This window comes from Camarhynchus parvulus, chromosome 10 (genome assembly GCF_901933205.1).
Source record: "Camarhynchus parvulus chromosome 10, STF_HiC, whole genome shotgun sequence".
NCBI lineage: Eukaryota > Metazoa > Chordata > Aves > Passeriformes > Thraupidae > Camarhynchus > Camarhynchus parvulus.
Window position 1 is genome coordinate 19,681,151 of NC_044580.1, and position 18,475 is coordinate 19,699,625.

The 18,475-nt window shown below is 51.9% G+C and overlaps 3 protein-coding genes across 3 annotated transcripts in view; 1 reads left to right on the forward strand and 2 right to left on the reverse strand.

The window, feature by feature from the left end:
• Positions 1 to 5,368, forward strand: part of SPG11 (SPG11 vesicle trafficking associated, spatacsin) — a 29,606-nt gene extending 24,238 nt beyond the window's left edge. Inside the window, 8 exon segments of the mRNA XM_030955484.1 lie at positions 218 to 355; positions 852 to 985; positions 1,319 to 1,426; positions 1,927 to 2,095; positions 2,709 to 2,797; positions 3,256 to 3,411; positions 3,846 to 3,997; positions 4,531 to 5,368. Of these exon segments, the coding sequence (XP_030811344.1) occupies positions 218 to 355; positions 852 to 985; positions 1,319 to 1,426; positions 1,927 to 2,095; positions 2,709 to 2,797; positions 3,256 to 3,411; positions 3,846 to 3,997; positions 4,531 to 4,714 (1,130 nt within the window). The 3' untranslated portion in view covers positions 4,715 to 5,368.
• On the reverse strand, positions 5,361 to 13,217 carry EIF3J (eukaryotic translation initiation factor 3 subunit J). The gene is made up of 8 exons (XM_030955094.1): positions 13,165 to 13,217; positions 12,978 to 13,078; positions 9,512 to 9,569; positions 9,195 to 9,286; positions 8,673 to 8,787; positions 7,705 to 7,863; positions 6,670 to 6,743; positions 5,361 to 6,357 (listed from the first exon to the last, which is right to left on the reverse strand). The coding sequence occupies exons 1-8, from the start codon at positions 13,190 to 13,192 to the stop codon at positions 6,229 to 6,231; spliced, it is 756 nt and encodes a 251-aa protein (XP_030810954.1). The 5' UTR covers positions 13,193 to 13,217; the 3' UTR covers positions 5,361 to 6,228.
• A 2,726-nt stretch (positions 13,218 to 15,943) lies between these two features.
• CTDSPL2 (CTD small phosphatase like 2) overlaps positions 15,944 to 18,475 on the reverse strand; it is a 29,428-nt gene continuing 26,896 nt past the window's right edge. The window contains exons 12-13 of the mRNA XM_030955514.1: positions 18,324 to 18,419; positions 15,944 to 17,872 (exon numbers count right to left, since the gene is read on the reverse strand). Coding sequence (XP_030811374.1) covers positions 17,807 to 17,872; positions 18,324 to 18,419 — 162 coding nt within the window. The 3' untranslated portion in view covers positions 15,944 to 17,806. The remainder of the gene's footprint in view (positions 17,873 to 18,323; positions 18,420 to 18,475) is intronic.

The window sequence follows — 18,475 nt, forward strand, 5'->3', positions numbered from 1 at the left end:
GGATTTTGTTGGGTTGAACTGGCAAAAAAGTATTTTCTAATTGTTACATTTAAGCAATGACACCCAAAGTGTCTGTAGGGTTGTAGTCCCAAGTCCTCAGTCAGTCTGGATGATACCAGATTGGTTTGTTTGGGGTTTGTTAATTAATGATAATAAATAATGGGAGTTCTCTCCTGCACAATCAGCAGTGGTGACAGAATTCTCTCTCTGGCCGCAGGGCAGAAGCAGGCTTGGAACCCTGCAGTGGAGAGCCAGGAGCTCCTGCAGCTTGCCAAGCTGTGCCAGGATCACACCTTGGTTGGGATGAAGTTGCTGGATAAAATCTCCTCTGTCCCCCGTGGGGAGCTGTCGTGCAGTGAGTAAATGGCAAATCCTGTCTGGTGTAACCTGTGTGTAACTAACGTGGCATCGTTGGCTTAAACTCACAGCTCAAAGGGGAGGCTCTGCTGCTGATCTCAAATTTGATATTCAGTTAGTAGGGCTGAGGATGTGCACAGTAGATAAGGATGTTGCTTAAGGGTTTATTTGCCAAACAAAATTCTGATTTTTGTGCTAAGCAAGAGGTGGGAAATGCAGCCAGGGAGTGACCTGAACTGTCGTGGGGCATTGTGACTTTGTTCTTATTTATCACAGTTAAAACGGAATGTTTCAAACCCAAATGCAGAACTCGTGCCCTTCCTTTTCCCAGGCAGGGCTGGCAGGCAGGCAGTGGTGATGTGTTACACATTTGTCAGCCTTAGCTGGGGGAGGCTGCAGCTTCTGTGCTTGTGTGTGTTCTGTTTTCTGGAGAGAGGCAACAATTCACTTCCTCAGCCCTGTAACTGAAGTACCAGAACTCTTCTGCTCCTCAGTTACAGAGCTGCTGATCCTGGCCCACAGCCTCTTCAGCCTGACGTGTCACATGGAAGGGATCACACGAGTGCTGCAGGCAGCTCGGCTGCTCACCGAGGAGCACCTGGCTCCCAGGGAGGAGTACGGGCTGGTGGTGAGTGTCCCTGGGGCTGTGCCTGTCCTGGCTGTGCCTGCCCAGTGGGGATTCAGCTGCTGGGCCAACGTGCTGCTCTGTGGCACTGGGCATCTTTAATTGCTGCCTCGAAGGATCTCCTGGAGCCTGGGACGTGCCCAGTGGAATGGTGTCAGTGCTGAAAGCTTCACAGCCTGTTTTTATGGGATAAAACGATGCCCTTTGAGCTCACAGCTGCAGTTTGGGTTGGTTTAGGAGTACCCCGTGGCTCCAGGGCCACACATGCAGCCAGGGCTGCCCTGGGAGGGGATTGTGCACTCCCCGGGAGCTGCTGAGGTGCCCTGGTGTCCCCAGGTGCGCCTGCTGACGGGCATTGGCAGGTACAATGAGATGACCTACATCTTCGAGCTGCTGCACCAGAAACACTACTTCGAGGTGCTCATGAGGAAGAAGCTGGACCCGGTACGTGAGGGACAAACGTGCAGGGAATTGTGTGGCTGCATCAGGAATTTACACCCAGTTTGCACAGGCTGAAATTGTCTGAGCATTTTATTTCCTGAGTAAAATTTACTTCCTGAATAGAGAGTCAGGTTTCATAGAAATAAATTAATGCTGGGGTTTATTCTTATTTTAGTTGAACCATTATTTCCTAATTACTTCCGGGCTACAACAAGAGCAGCATTGATACTTAAACTTGGCATTGTCAGAGTTTTAACATCCTGCTTTGCTTTTATTTAAAGTTTCCTGGGGGTTTTAAAAATCACAGATACTCATAGCTTTGTTTTAAGTAAGCCATAAGGAAATGTCACATACTGACACTGGCATGCAAAGAAGCACACGGGTGCTGGATTTTCACGCCCAGCTGAGCGTGGGTGTGGGGCTGCTCTTGGGTTTTAGGTGCAGTGGTGCCCTTTGGGGACAGGGTGGTGCAGGGCCGTGCTCAGGGTGCCCTCTGTGCCCAGAGCGGGACGCTGAAGGCGGCACTGCTGGACTACACCAAGCGCTGCCGGCCCGGCGACAGCGAGAAGCACAACATGATCGCGCTGTGCTTCAGCATGTGCAGGGAGATCGGCCAGAACCACGAGGCTGCCGCCTGCACCCAGCTCAAACTCATCGAGTGCCGGCCCTGGGGTGAGCGGGGACAGACGGGCAGGGGAGGGCCCGGGGTCCTGGGACAGCCCTGGAGCTGCTGCTGCCTGCGGGAGGCTCCTGCCCTGAGCAGCTCCTGGGTGTGCACAGAGGGTCTGACGTTCAGGGCTCTTTCCTGATGTAACGTTCCCATGGAGCGGGTACAGACGCAGCCAGGTTTCCCTCAGCCCACAGGATGTGACACAGCGGCTTCGCAGGGGCTCTGTGAAGTGCTGGCTTTGTCTGTGAGTGTGGCACCCACGGGGTGAGCTCTGCAGCGTGGGCAGCCAGTGCTGTGAGAGCAGCGACACCAGGAGCTGTGCCAAGGGATTTCTGAGTGACTCTGGCCGTGGTCAGTGCTGGCATCTGCCACAAATGTGTGGCTGGGGCTCCTTTCCAGCCTCCAATCACTCGACCAGGCTCCAGCAAAGCTTTGGTCCATTAACTGAACAGGCACTGTGTTTCATCCTGCTTTTTTAATACATAAATTTTGGTTTAGTTTGTTGGTGCTTTATGAGACACCACCAGAGACAGACTAGGCACTGGGAGGGAGTTTGGCAACTTACCTTGTCACCTTTACAAATAATTGGTTATTCCTTCTTTTTTCCTGTTTCAGAGGAGTCTCTTCAGGATGTTCCAAATTTAAAGAAGCTGCTGCTGAAAGCTGTGACTCTCTTCATTGATGCAGCAGAAAGTTACTCCAAGGTAAAGTGAGATGGAATGGAATGGAATGATTTGTGGAGCATGTGAGGAGTGGGCTGGGCTGGGAGAGCACACTGAGCTGCCCTGGGGAGGGTGTGCAGGGGCCAGTGCAGAAGGGATCTGTGTCTCTGCAGCCCCTGGCACCAGTACCATGGCTGTATCTGAGTGTGCTGTACTGGCCCCTGCTCAGGCTTTAACAAATGCTGGGTTACAGGTGGGTTCCCCACTGTCAGGGCAGGGATCATGAGCTTAATGAGCAAGGACAGAACAATTCCGGTATTTAAACCCAAGCGTAATTATGGTGGAAGTATTTATGGGAACGAAGCTTTGTTTAACGCCAGTGGAATGTGGTGAATGTGAAGCTGCAGTGCTCTGTCCCTGCTCCCAGGCCCTGCAGGGCTCTGAGCTCTCTCAGGGGTGTTCCCAGGCTCCCCTGGAAGCTCTCGGCCGCTCTGTTGCAGGACTCGTGTGTGCGGCAGGCGCTGCGCTGCCGCCGCCAGACGCGGCTCATCACGCTCCAGCTGCACTTCCTGGGCTCGGGCCAGAGCACCAGGATCATCAACCTGGGCAGGCAGGAGCTGCCAGGAGCCATCCTGGCCTTGCCCAGGTTCTACCAGGTGAGCTGGGCTCCCTCGGGGTCCTCCTGTGCCTGCTACCCAGGCCTTATATCCCGTGGGATGGAGGGACAGGACACAGGGAATGGCTTCCTGAGGGGTTTGGATGGGATAATGGGAAGGAATTGTTCCTGGGAGGGTGGGCAGGCCCTGGCACAGGTGCCCAGAGCAGCTGTGGCTGCCTCTGGATCCCTGGCAGTGCCCAAGGCCAGGTTGGATCAGGCTTGGGGCAGTCTGGGATGGTGGAAGGTGTCCCTGTTCAGGGGCTGAGGAAGGTTCACAGTGCTTTGTTCCTGTATTTCTCTGCTGTATTTGTTACCCTGTACTTCACAGCTGCTCTCAAGAACAGCAGCAAGGGGTGGGTCGAACAGAAGCTCCCCAGTTCTCAGTGTGGAACGTTCTGTGCCATCCCCCTCCTGTTCCTGCTCTCCCTGCAGGCAGCCATCGTGGCCGAGGCCTACGAGTTCCTGCCGGACTGGGCTGAGGTTCTGTTCCAGCAGGTGATCACCAGGGGGGACTTTGTGTACCTGGAGGAGTTCCGGCAGCAGCGGCCGCTGCGGCCTGGCCTGTTCGAGGAGGTGGCCAAGAAGTGAGTGAGGCTCTGCAGCTCTACCTGCACAGGGCCCCTGAGAGGGGGGGAAAGGGTTAAACTGTCCAAGCTGTTACGGGGACTTGAGGTAGAATTCCAGAGTGGTTTGGGTGAGAAGGGACGTTAAAGCCCACCCAGTGCCACCCCTGCCATAGCAGGGACACCTCCCAATGTCCCAGGTGCTCCAAGCCCTGGCCAAGCTGGCCTTGGGCACTGCCACAGCTGCTCTGGGCACTCTGTGCCAGGGCCTGCCCACCCTCCCAGGGAAGCATTTGTTGGTAGGCTTGGTTCCTGGCACAGCATGGAAGTCACTCTGATCCAGCCTTGTCCTTGAGCTGGACAAGGAGGGAGCTCAGGGCTGGGCAGAGCAAATCCTTAAAATGAATCAGAGCAAATAAACCACCAGGAGATTCAAGTGTAGGTATCGAAGTACGACCTCTTGTTGAAATGTCATTCTAGCAGGCCCAGAGCAAGAGTCTCAGGGGCCTGGGGAGGTGCTGTGTCTCAGTTCCATGTGCAATTGATTGTTGCAGGGTCAAACAGCAGCACGCCCCTGCTGATGCTGTCCTGAGGAACCTGAAGCGGTTCCTCACCCACTGTGAGGACATCTACACCTACTACAGGCTGGCCTACGACCACAAGTTCTATGATGTGGTGAACTCCCTGCTGAAGGACCCTCAGACTGGCTGCTGCCTCAACGACCTCTTATCCAACTGAATTCCAGCTGAATCCCAGCCTGGAGCACAGGCTGCAGGCTCACTGCTGATTTACGCTGATTTTATCAATGGGCTGCTCCCAGGGCTCTCTGCTGCTCTGTAAAAATCACTCCAGAAAACTGCACAAGGTTGTAAGTAGTTAAATGCTGACTGTGTTAACCTAAAATTGTGTTTTGTATAATAAATCTTGTTTATAAATTACTTGAGTCACCAGCAAACACTGACTGGCCCAGGTGCGGGGGTGAAGCAGGGATCCAGCAGCCCTTTAAATCAGAGGCATGGGGGAGGGAGGAGCCCAGGAATTGTATCCAACGAGGCTGAAACAGGTGTGCAGAATGTCCAGGCAAAGGGGGTGGAATGAGCAGAATCACTGCAGGTTTCAGGTACCCAATAGAATAATGTCTTCTTTGAGTCCAGTCTGATTTCTAAAATCTTGTACAGCCTTAAACAGCCCATTCCTAATTCTGCTCTCTTGGAGTAAAAGAAATAATCAAGTGCAAATGTATTTTTACGGTTATTAAATATAAATTCCTTTCCAGGCCCAGGCCGTGGGCAGACTCCCGGCACAGCTCAGCTTTGCAACTCTCCCTCTTCAGGTATTTTTCCTGTCAGGCCCCAAAAAGAACTCTGCTCCAAGGCCAGCCTGGTGAAGTCCTCAATAGTGATTTTTATTAAATTAGTTGCTTTATAAAACATTGCAGATGTTGTAATTGTTAACATAACAATTTGCCCAACTGTAGGAACTGCTGCAGTTTGCTAAGCAAGTTTGGTTTTTAATGAAAGAAAACGGCCGAGTTGTGAGAGACCCACCACAACCCAGGAGAGCCCCAAGGAATTCATGTGGCTTGGTTTTTCTTTTTACACTTAACCCCTTAATTAACTGTTAAAGAACACCCAACCCAGACAGCTGCATTAGTAGAAATTTAAATGAATGGAACTAAATAAACTTCATCCTTGAGACACAAGTGGGTTTTGCCTTGCTCTGCCCCACCAGGTGCTGTTCAGGTGTCAGGCTCTGGAGCAGTGGCTGTCCCAGGGGACAGGCTCCCAGGTGCAGTATTCCACACTGAAGTTAGCAGTTCCCTTCCCAAAATACTGAAATCCTCAAGCTCTAACTCAAGACAAAGCAACTGGAACTCTACGTGCACACCCTGCCCTTGCTGCAAACTGCTCTTGCTCAGCCCTGGCCCTGGAGCAGGGACAGTTAAGGCCATGTCATGGAGCTGTGCTGGTTATAATCCTTCACCTTGTTCCAATTCCTTCCCGATTTAGTGGCTGTTGCTATGATTAGCAGCAGTGCCCATTATCAGAATTTTGGGTTTTTAACTGCAATTTACAGACCTCTTCCGTTCTACCCCCGCCCGGAGCTTCCGCCCGGACCCGGCACCTCCAGCCCCCAGCACACAGATACTGCAATTCTGATTGTAGCATTTGGCAGAATTTAGAGGAAGAAAGGTTGTGCTACATGTTTAAGGGATTATGGGCAACAGAAAGACAACAGAAGGGAGATAAATGTCACATGAAGTCTTCAAAGTCTTGTACGTACTCGCCGTCGTAGCCGCCGTAGTCGGCCAGGTCGTCTTTCATCGTTGCCTTCAGCCCCCCGCCAGGCACAACACCTTTTTTCTTCTTTTTGGCTTTATTCTGTGCCAAGAGGACCAGGGTGGTTATTGCACAGACCCAGAGCTCTGCCATTCCCCCAGCCAGGCTCAGCCCAGTGGCACTGAGCAGCCACAGCCCCTGCACTGAGCGTGGCCCTGCCGATGGTTTCCACCCCACACATTTTCTCTTCCTAGGAAAGCTGTGACAGTTCCAGGTGTCCCCAGCTCCCTGCACCACAGCCCTGCCCCCCTTTGCCTTTCATCCTATTTCCCCTGGACTCTCAACAAGTAACTAATAAATGCAGGGGAGCCCCAAGCAGGGGCTGTGATCCCTGAGGAACAGCCCCAGCCTTACCTTCTCTTGCTTTTGTTTTTCACTGCATAATACTGTCAGAGTGTTTGTGATCTTTTTCAAATCATCCACCTCCACTGCATCAGGGAAGAAAAAGGAAAAAAAAAAAAGATTCCTTATCAATTTTGTTCTTATAAGGCAGTTAAGTAACATCCACAGTCTCTAAAACTAGAAATAAGCATTAGTGTAACTATGGGCGATTACTTGATTTAAATCAGCAGAACACAGAGTGGGTGGTTCTGGTCCTTACAATCCCAACAAAGATTCCAGCTGGTTCCTTGGAAGCCTGAGCCTTGTAGAAGGTAAAACTTGCAAATAAAGTTACTGAACACAAGGGTTTTATAGAGACATTTGAACAGTAAAATACGGAGACAGTAAAATACAGTAAAATGTAACAAAAGGAGCACTGGATTAACAAAAAATGATTACGTTTATGGTGCAAGAGGCTGGCAGTCCCTCCTGTTAGGAGCTCTGGAATCCCTGAGATGGAAGCTGCCAGCTGGGATGATGGATGTACCCTGCTCCTCCTGGGATCGAGTTACCCCTCACTGAAGGACAACTGGGTACAGGACAGGGAACCATCCCAGCCACTGCTCCAGCCACCAGGGCACTGGGAAAAGGAGTTTAAATTACTCATCTCTGTATAGTAACATGCTGAATTCCAGAACGGTTAATCTGCAGTTCCAGAATTACATGAACTTGATTTTGTAATAGTTTCCCTCTAAATGAGGTACTCAAATTATCTGCCTCAGAAAATTTACTCCTATTATTATTTTAGAAATGGCTTCAAGAAAAACATGCAGGGTTTAGATCAGCATAAAAATTCACACTTTTTAGAGAACTGTCTCTAACCACCGTGCAGAAAGAGCACTCCTGCACGAGGAGAGGATCCTTAGTGGAGTTTGTGGGAATGGAATCAGGTCAGTGCCTCATTTAGTACAAACTAACAGAGCAATCCCCTCTGAGCACTATCACAGCACGTTTTCCACTCCAGCTGCAGCCAGCTCTGGCAGCAGAGCTGGGGCTGTCTGCACTTACAGGAAATACAGACGTCCCGAAGCAACGCTTCCAAAAACCCGGCGTAATGTAAGGACTTCTCGTACTGTGTGATCTTCTCCTTGAGCAGCTTCCCAAATTCCGTGAAGTCATCTTTTGAAGAGGGGTTCATGGCATCTATTCCACAAGTGCTATTTACACCTGCAGGGACAGGCAGGGCTGTTACACAGAACATGAGCTGTGAGCCCTAAAAGGGGGCCCGGCTCCCACCTCCCTGAGCTCTGCTCCCCCACAGCCAGGGCCCATCCCTGGCCTTACAGGAAGGAAGGAAGTTTGCTGCAAAACTCAGGAATTTCATAGAATCCCTGAATGGTGTGGGTTGGAAGGGTTAGGACCCCATCCAGTGCCACCCTGGCAGGGCAGGGACACCTTCCACTAGCCCAGGTTGCTCCAAGTCCATCCAACCTGATGTTAGGCACTTCCAGGGATCCAGGGGCAGCCACAGCTACTCTGGGCACCCTGTGCCAGGGCCTCCCCACCCTCACAGGGAACAATTCCTGCCCAATACCCCACCTAACACTGCCCTTTGTCAGTGGAAAGCCATTCCCCCTTGCTCTGTCACTTGTCCAAAGTCTCTGCCCAACAATTTTTGAAGCTGAGTCAAACTCAGTAATTTGACCCAGCTATTCCTGTTCTCTGGACAACCTGCACCAGGAAGCCCCTTTTCCATCAAATAAACAATTCCTGCCTCAGCCTCCTGAGTGCAGAACTCAGCTGGTTCTTTGCAGCTGTGCACACCCCCCAAGCTCTGTGACAACCTCCCCTGAGCAATGAGCTGAATCATTCACCATAATTAAGGAAACTCTTCCAGTTTGAGGAATGCTGCTGTGCATCAGCATCTTTGCTACTTCTTTGTTCTCAGTGCCACAACTCTGCGTGCTGAGAGCCAAACCCTGCTCATGCTTTGCAGGGTCCCAGGGGTTTATTTATTTCCTGCTGCTTTAACTCACCGAAGGTTTCCTTTGCCAACTCCAGGTCCGACTCCTCTTGTAATTTCTTTAGCCGTAGTTTGTCTGCCAACTGTTCTTCTGGTGTGAGCTCCTTCTGTTCCTCAGGTGCCTCTAACTGCAGGGAGAGCACACAGAGAAGGTGGCACGTTAAAGACATGGTGCCTTCTCCAGAGCCACTGCATCACCCGCTGCTGCCTCGACTCAGGGCACATGGAAAACTGGAACCCACTCCCTGCAGTCCCAATTAATTGTTCATTTCACAAGGAACGGGAAGAGACACCAAACTCCCACTCCTGCCTGTTCCATCACGTGCTGCACACAAAGGAACTGGGGTAACACTGATCCAATCACTGGTTAAACTATGCAGGAATTAAAGCTCCCAGGCCCAGATGGGATCACGTACAAGACTAAGTTTGGTTTATCAGCTAAATCAAGACCTTTTCAGATCTTGCTCAACCTCCAAAAAACCAAATCAAACCCGCCCTCTGAATTTTATGTGACCCAGAAGAAATCAGGACTTACCCTTTTTTTAAGCTCCTCTTGCTTCTTCTTTTGTAGCTTTTCTTTTTCTTTGATTTTTTCTGCTATTTTCTTTTTTTCTGAAACTTTCGGTTCTGTAAAGGGTGGAATAACAAACACAGCTCTCAGAAGTCTGATGGGTTTTTTTTCCCCTACACAACCACAGAAACACTGGAAGCTCAGCTCCTGGGAGTGAGCAGAGAGTTAAAGACATTCCTGTTAAACCCAGCCCCGCTCAAGTTTGATCCTCACACACCCCAGACACAACCAGTGTCTGTTCCCATGCTGATACAGAGCCAGGGGTTATCTTCAAGTCTCACCTTGTTTTACCTCTGTCTCCTTCACCTCCTCCTCTTCCTCCTCATCATCCCAGTTATCCTGCAAAACAGTGAAGATCCTTTTACAGATACCTGTCACCTCTTCCAGAGCCCACAAACCCACTGATCTACCTGGTATCAGAGTGAGGGAGCCATGGGAGCTGTACCTCAGCGGTTTTTGGAGCTGTCCACACTGGTTGGGACCAGTTCTTACCATGAAAAAGGCAGATTTTGGTGAAACAGCTTGTGTCAGTCACTACAACAGCCAGGTCACAAACAGTCAAACACCACTGACACAAACAGGACTTTATTCTCATTTCTGGCATTTTGAGACACTGAAAATCCCTGAGGGTGGGTGCAGTACAGCCCTGCTGGAAACCCCCAGCCCAGCTGAAACCACATCAGACCAGGACAGGCTGTTCTGTCCCACAGCACCAGGGCCCCTCTCCTGGGCTGGGAAAAGCTTCCCATGGCTGCAGGGATTTTCTGGGAGGCCCCAGCAGAGGCAGTGGTGCAGAGCCCCACGCTGCACCGGGATGTGCTGATCCAAGCAAGGAGACACCGAGTCCTTCCACCAGCTCACCCCGGATAATTGGCACCTGCAGGGGACTCGGCTTCCCTTCCACATTCCATGGAGCTGACTTGAATTTGGAGCAGCATTATTTTAGCTCACATCTAATTAACTTTGCTACACCCACTGCTTAAACAGCTCCACTCAGCACTGAGGAGCTGCCTCAGCCCCAGCCCGGCCAGGCTGCGAGTCAGATGCAAACTGCAGAGGAAGGGCAGCCTGGCCATGAGGGATTCATCCCTGGCACTGGGATGTCTGGGACACTTCACAGAGGGCACGTGGGCAAGGACTCCATGCCAGGAGACGTGCCCCAACCTCATCCTACCAGCCAGGCCTGGTTTATAACCCAGGGAATTCAGAGTCCTGCCAGCCAGGCCTGGTTTGGTAACTCCAGGGAGCTCTCGGAGGAAGAGCCAACTGCCCCAGTGCAGTGTCCTTGCAGTGATACAGTAATTCCCAGAGAACACATTAATTGCCCAGTATTTCAACACTGTTTCTGTGTCCTTCACGGGCCCAGGGCCCCGGCAACATCCTCCCTGTGGCTGGGACTGGGCACTGGCTCCCAGCTCCAGAGGAGCTCTGGGATGGAGCAGGCACTGCCCTGCTCTGGCTGTGCCAGCCCTGAGTCAACAGATGAAAATTCCTGGCAGCAGGCCTGACTTCTGGGGAACATGTGCTGGGGAACACTGAGAGGAGTTTTGTTACCAAAGGTGCTAATTTTAAACCTGGGAAGTTGACGTTTCCCAAATTAACAGTTACTGCAAGTTCATTACTAAAAAACCTTCCAAAACACAGATCTGCAGATACAAAGCACACTCCACAATGTGAGATGCCTTAGGAAAGCCATGGCCAGAAAACATTTTGTGTGCTGCCACTTTAGACCACGTCATCTCCCTCACGTGGGGATTTCCCCATGTGGGCCCTCGCACTGAGGGATCCAGGGCCTAAGCAGGGGCCTTTGGGAGTCTGGCAGGAAGAGCAAACCAAAGGAAAATAAACCAAAATAAAACACCTTTCCTTGCTGGATCCTCTCTAGATGCAGCTCTGGCACTAAACCCATAATCCCTTGGAAATAGTTAAGCAACTGCATTAAACTACGTGTAGATGTAAAATGTCTTCCCACTGCCAGAGGGCAGGGATGGATGAGGTATTGGGAAGGGATTGTTCCCTGGCAGGGTGGGGAGGGGCTGGGATGGAACTCCCAGAGCAGCTGGGGCTGCCCCTGGATCCCTGGCAGTGCCCAAGGCCAGGCTGGACACGGCATGGAACAGTGGAAGGTGTCCCTGCCATGGCAGGGGTGGCACCGGATGGGATTTAAGGTCCCCTCCAACCCAAACCACTCTGGGATTCCATGTGGGGAATGTTTGTTCCTTTATTAAGCAGATAGAGAGACCCCTCAGGTGTCTCCAAGAGAACCACTCTGGTCCAGTTCTCCTGGACACATTCTGTCCAGCAGGAAAGCTCTTCACTTTCTAAGGAAGGAGGAAAAGCAAATGTCTGATCTACAGGTGTCTGCACACACGTGTCAGTCACAGAGCTGTCAATCACACTCACCTGTGCCACTTCCACACTGCCCACACTCATCCCCAGTGCCTGGAGCTGCTGTGCACACACCTGTCCGTGTCCTGCTGCTCTAATGTGACACCTGGGACACTGGGCTGGGGCTACTACTCCATTTAAGAAGGAAAGTTACACACAGAATCACAGAAATTTGGTAACTTCAGGGTTTTTAAAAGATGAACTACTTTTTCCATACTGTTTATGGGAAGAACTCCACCTGAGCCCCAAGACTCGGCACCAAAGCTGCTGGCGCTTTTCAGAGATTCTGGTAACAGTGTCCTCAAAACCAACCCTGAGTCCTCACCCAGTGTTACAATGTCCCAGGGCTGGAGGAAACAAAAAGGTCTTTTGTAGTTGCCTTATTCCGCTGACAGAACCCCGGGATGGTTTGGGTGCGCAGGGACCTCAGAGACCACCCAGCTCCACCCTCTGCCCTGGGCAGGGACACCTTCCACTGGCCCAGGCTGCTCCAAGCCCTGTCCAGCCTGGCCTTGAAACCCATCTGCCGTGTTCCTTGTGATTCCCGGGCACCCCTTAGCACTGTCCATATGAATATGGAGGGTTCTGTGGCACCACCAGCCTGCCAAGGGAGCCGAGCAGCAGCAAACAGCCTTTGAGGGAGCTCTGCCTGCACAAGCACCGGCAATGATCATCCACATGTTTTATCGCACTGCCGTGCAGACACCACGCTGAAACACGGCAAGACCCTGCCTCGCGGCGTGTGGAGAAGCAGGAAAATCGGGTGGAAAAGACGTGTTGGTAGAGCACAGAAGCTTCTGGTCAGCAGCAGAAGCACCAACACAGCACAGCCGTCATTAACCCCGTCCCGGCGCCACACCAGCGCACCCCGCTCCCAGCGCAGGGCCCGACAGGCTGCAGACAGCGGGGGCACAGCGCCCTAGAGCCTGGGGAGCAGCTGGAGAGCAGCAGGTGGATCCCCCAGAGAGCGGGAGATGCCGCTCCCGGGGCGCCTGTCTGACCCTCCCTGCGCGGCACGTCCCGGGGCAGCGGCACCGGCCGCGGCCAGGGCGGCTCGGCTCCTCCGGGCATTCCCACTTGTCACCGTGACCGACCCCGGGAACGCTGCCGCGCGGGCGGAGCCGCCGTGCCCGGGAGCCCCGGGGTGTCCGGCCCGGCCCCGCCGCCTGCCGAGGCCCGAGCCCGGCCCGGGGCCGCGCAAACCCGCCCGGCCCGCCGGGGCCCCGAGCCCCCGCCCCGGCCGGGCCCGCGGCCCCGCACTCGGGCGCCATATGGCAGCGGCCCGCCCGCCCCGCCGCCCCTACAGCGGGCCCCGCAGCCGCCGCGCCGCGGGTCCCGGCGGGGCCCGCCCGGCCGCACCTTCACGTCGTCCTCCTCATCCTCGCCGGCCCAGCGGTCCCCGGCCACCCCCGGCACCAGCCGCTTCGCCACCGGCTCCACCACCTCGAAGCTGTCGGCGTCTGTGGGGAGAGGAGCGCGGGTGAGGGCGGGGAGCGGCGCGGGGGGGCCCCGCCGGCCCCGGGCCCCGCGGCCCCGCCGCACCCACCCCACGAGTCCGCCGCCTCCGCCGCCATCTTGCCCCGACAGCGGCCGCCGGGCAGCGCCGCGCGGGGCACGCCGGGACGGCGGCGGACTGACCCCGCCCCGCCCCCGGACACGCCCCTGGAGGCGGGGCCTGAGCGCCGCGCGGGAACGGGGCGGGAACGGGGGAGAGGGGGCGGGATCGGGATCGGGATCGGGATAAGGAATGGGATCGGGATAAGGAACGGGATCGGGATAAGGAACGGGATCGGGATCGGGATAAGGAATGGGATCGGGATCGGGATAAGGAATGGGATCGGGATAAGGAACCGGATCGGGATCGGGAATGGGATCGGGATCGGGAATGGGATCGGGATCGGGATAAGGAATGGGATCGGGATAAGGAACGGGATCGGGATCGGGATAAGGAACGGGAGCGGGAACGGGATCGGGATAAGGAACGGGAGCGGGAATGGGATCGGGAATGGGATCGGGCCCGGCCCTCGCCCGGCATGCCGCTCCCCCGCCCGCAGTCCCGCTCTGTCCCGGGGCAGCGCCCGCCCGGCTCTATGGCGGGCCGCAGCCGCGGGAGCCGCCCCGGGCCCGCCGCACGCCCAGCCCGGGAGCGGAGCGGAGCGCAGGGAGCCGAGCCGGGCCCGGCCGCGCTCCGGGCACCATCCCGGCTGGATCCCGGCTGGGCCGGGCGCGGCACGCGCCGCTTCACCCACACCGGGGCGCCAGGCTCTCCTTCCCCTCTGTCCTGTAACGTGGAACAGAGAAAAGCTGGAATTGTTCGCCTCTTCACTGTCAGCTCCCAGCTTCTGTGAGAACCTCAGGAAGGAGAAAAGGAGGATAGATTTTGTCTGAAGATAATACATTTAAAACGTGTCTTTCATAAACCAAACCAATGATCTCTGTATACGCCTGTACAAATCACACACGTGTCTAGGAAAAACACAAAGGAAAAATAGAGACTCCCAAATTTATCATCCTTTTCCCGTTCTTCTCCATTTTCCAGACAATATAAATAAAAACAGAGCTATACCTATGGCTCAAACAATGTCACAAGTTATATCCTCACCAAGTCTACACAGCCTCAGGGTGCTGTGGAGATAATCACAAAATTGCCAGGAATTGTGCAGTAATTTGGAATACGTTAATATTGGAATACGTAATTTGGAATGCTAAGGATTTACACAGAACATTTAATTTTTTCCTTGACAGTAAAACACAGACACGACTTCTTCCACTTCAAGGCTGAAAACTGACAGGAGCAATGTCTTGACTTACAGAAAAGTGAGGCTCAGTGAAGGATGAGATCAGCTAAAAATCATAAAAACAGAATCCAGAGCATAAGTATTTAATTAAATCTTTGTGCTTCTGTAGACTAGAGATGATTGCAGAAGAAACAGAAATCCATAGCACAGGACTTCTCTTCCCATCAATATTTTACAAGATTGGGCCCCATCAGTACAAATGACATTTTTGCAAGTACCAAGAACAAGAACTCCTCCTCCTCCTCCTCCGCGGGTCGCTCCTGCCCCGGGCTCGGTGATTTCCAGCGGCCCCACTGCAGCCCGGGGGCTGCGGCGCTGCCAGGGCAGTGCAGGGCAGGGACGGTGCTGCCAGGGCTCTTGTCACCCCCGCCAGGGTCGGTTCCACGTTTCAGGGCTCTTCCAGAACCCCATCCGTGCCTTCGACGTCTCCCGCTGGCAGCAGGGTGGTTTGGGAGACTCCCAGTCCAGTCCGGGCACATTCAGCCTTCCTGCCACATTCAAAAGCAATGGAATTGTCAGCTGGGGTGAATCCCAGGTGGGGGAAGCAGGAACACCGAGGCTGGGAAAACAAAGGCCTGAACAGGTACTGCCACCGCAGGGCTGGGAGGTGTGACATGGAACAGAATCCACAGGGACATGGAAAACAGGCCACCAGAACCCAGCACAGAGCACAGAGGAAATCATTCAGAACTGTGGGAATAGGATGTGGTGCTTTCCGCAAGGACAAGACCATATTCCCTAAGGAATCAGTGATCCAGCAGCACGGTGCCCTGCTCGGGGGGCACAAGCCACACTCACACCTGGCTGAGCCCCCCCAGGCACAGGGGGGGTTTGGGGACACAGCCTGACCCAGAGCTCGGCACAGGAACAGGGAACTCCCCCTCGAGATGAGCACGACAGAAATAAAGCCTGTGGATGACAACTCTGCGTCACACCAGAAAGGTTTGCAGGAGGCAGAAGCACTCTGCAGAGTTCAGTGATAAACACCAGGCTGGCAGCACAGGAAAATATGAATATTTAATATGTTTACCAAGCATCTCTGTCAGTCCCGTTGTGCACCGCTGCAGAACCACATCCCCTCGTTTACATTCGGGTTTCCCTCGTGGATCTGATGGGCACAGCACACACTCAGCTGGAAAGTGCAACATGCCTTTGGTTTCCTCAGCTCTGGAAGCACTTCTGGGATGGCTGGAGCCACAGAGGACCTGGGGATGTTACTGGAACGGGTGAACATCCCGCCACAGCTGGAAAAGGCCGTGAGCTAAAGCTGGGCTCCTTCTGGCACAACCGTGAATTTTACAGCAGTTCTGTGATGTGGAGAAATTGGGAGGAATCCCCTGTTAGGCAAAGCTTCACCAGGGAACTGAAACCCCTCAGATCCAGATTTACATCGCAAGGAACAAGGGAGAAATGGCTGCAAAGCAAGGGGCAGCTGCACACAAGCTGCCCCTCCCTTCCAGAGTCCATCCATCCATCTCTCCATCAGCTGCCCAGGGGACACGGCTGCACCAAGCAGATGTAAAGGTAATGTTCTGTACATTTTATTTCAATAAAGACATAAGACAAACAGCGTAAAGATGCCCAGATGCCCTAAAGATAAATACATTTAAAAGATTCTCATTAAAATGAATCTGTAGTATTTCTTTCCTGCAAGCAAAATACCTTTCTTTAAATACAAAAAAAATCAGTATTCTGAATTGCAAATGTTTTCACTTTTTGCAGAAAATCTGCCATGATGATTTTGTTTTTAATGAATAAGGATTTTCCACAAAACAGGCTTGCTCTACATGCTAAGTTTTAACAGTTCAGTGACACCATGTGCTAGCTACATACACAACAGATAATATAGTAAGAAAACACTCAACCTGATGAAAAGTTAAAATCTTCATTAATACACTGGAAAAAGTTGACATAACTCATGCCTTTTAAAATCAAAAATACAAAAATTAAATGTTTTGCTAAAAAGATTTTCCTTATTTTAAGGACTCATTTGAAAATGAAGCTGCATGTAATTTGTACAATAAAATTGTACAAGTAAACAGGTAATATACATAAAAAATTAATTGACATACTTCTCAATTATCAGCTGTCCACCTTTAATTTCCAATACTGTACTTTCTTATCAAGCATACAAAATAGCAAACTTCTCTTTAGAAAAAGTGCCGTTCTGTGACATCTTTTACACAAAACCAGTCCGAGCCTGTGGCGTGGTAATGCAGTCGAGAGGCAAAGCTTCCTAACTCGTACAAATCCTACCTTCCGTAAAAAGCCTCCGGGAAAGGCGACTCCCACCGCTACAAAAATATCCCTCCGCATTAGGAGCCAGGGCCGGGCTGTTCCCTCGGAAACCAGTGGGATGGCAGGGCAGCCCTGCCCCGGAGAGGCTGATTGGAACCAGGAGTGTCACAGGAGCCCTGCCCGGGGCAGCCTGGCCACACCTGCCAGGTGAGCACGCCGTCCTGCCCCGGGCCCCGGGCACAGCAGAGGGTGAGGTATTCCTTGTCCATCGTGGTGCCACTGCCAGCTGTGCTCTGTCCAGAGGACGTGCCATTGCAATGGTTTAGGATATTCCCAATATTAGTAATTCTTATCTTCGTCTTATCTAGCCAGTCTCTTGATTTTTGAAAAGGTTTTCGACTACAGTAGAATATTACAGAAAGAAAATATAAATGCAGGGTTTCTTTTTTTTTCTTTCTAAATGAAACTTACGTGGGCTAAAACTAGAGAATATTTTTAAACAAATATACAGGATGCAGGCAGACAAAGCAGGGAAACGGCCAGCCAACTGTTTAATAAAAAACTAACAAAATTTGGCTATTTCCAGAAAAACTATGAAGCGCCTCAACTAAAAGGAATGCATAATGAAATTCTAATCTAATACAGGTCAAAAATGTAAAAAGGTTATAAACCTTAACAGGAAAAATAAAACAACTTTTACTGGCCATTCCTGTTGAAATGAGAATCTTAAAAGTAACAGAAAAGTGGCTACAAACCCACTTAGAGCACCGAACAGAGAGAAAATCCGAGTCCGTTTTCAATCTCTGTTGTATCATAAAATCCTGTGTTTCTACAGGTCAAACTGCTGGTGGCAGAAACAGAATTTTCTTTATAAACTGCAGATGTCCTGTACATAAAAAATTTCCTTGGAGTTGCACTAGTTCTAAAGACTTTTCTGTTCTAGCCTCCCTACTGCGGGTACTGGATTGTACTGATGGCGGCAACCTCAGGTGTAGAAAGTCTCTTTCTGTAACCCTTGATCATTGTTGGGCACCAAAGATAAGAAAAGCAAGACGGGGTACAAAAATGCAAAATTTCAACAGTAATGGCAATGTTTTGTATTAGTCCAACAGGGTCCTGCATTTCCTCCCCTCGGCAGCGAGAGCACAGGCTTTAATCGGGGGGTAGCAAATCATGCAAGCGAAATCTGTCTCTGATGTGAGGTCGGACGTCTTCGTTCTGCGGGGGAAAGGGCAGGTTTAGGAGAAGGAGCACAGCCAGAACCCCACTGCAGCAGGGCTCCTCGCCTGACACCCCTCTCTGAACACACAAACAGAAACCAGGGACGATGCCATTCCAGAGACCTACAGAAACAACTCCATAGCACCCACAAGAGTTCAGGAGTGATTTATTGGCCTTTCAGGAGCAAAGACACACAGCACAGCCAGCAACAGGCACTATGGCATCAAAATGCTCAGAGGTTCCCAATTTCCTGATGACTGATGTCACAATCCCACAGCCCTGCATTTTCAGCACAGTCAGCAGTGACAAGCCCCCTTTTGCTGTGTGAACACGTCCCTGCATCTCCACCAGCCTCAACCTCAGTGACTCAGAAAACCTTAACAATAGGTGAAAATATTAAAGGAACTCACTGACAGTTCTGGGAAAAGCCAAGAAAGCAAACACTTACCAGCTCTACTAGTTTCTCCAGAAATGGAATCAACTTTAGGAGTTCATTATCATTTTTATCCATGAACCAGCTTTCTATAGGAATTCCATTGGAAAGCTGAAGTTAAAATATGAAAAACAAATCATCAACACAGAATTTATGTTTAATTTATC

Coding starts and splice junctions, on each gene's coding strand:
- EIF3J (XM_030955094.1), bottom strand. CDS start 13,192: ATGGCGGCGGAGGCGGCGGACTCGTGGG. Junction 9,287..9,511: donor GGAGACAGAGGTAAAACAAG/GTGAGACTTGAA, acceptor CACCCTTTACAG/AACCGAAAGTTTCAGAAAAA. Junction 6,358..6,669: donor AAAAACAAAAGCAAGAGAAG/GTAAGGCTGGGG, acceptor CTCTTGGCACAG/AATAAAGCCAAAAAGAAGAA.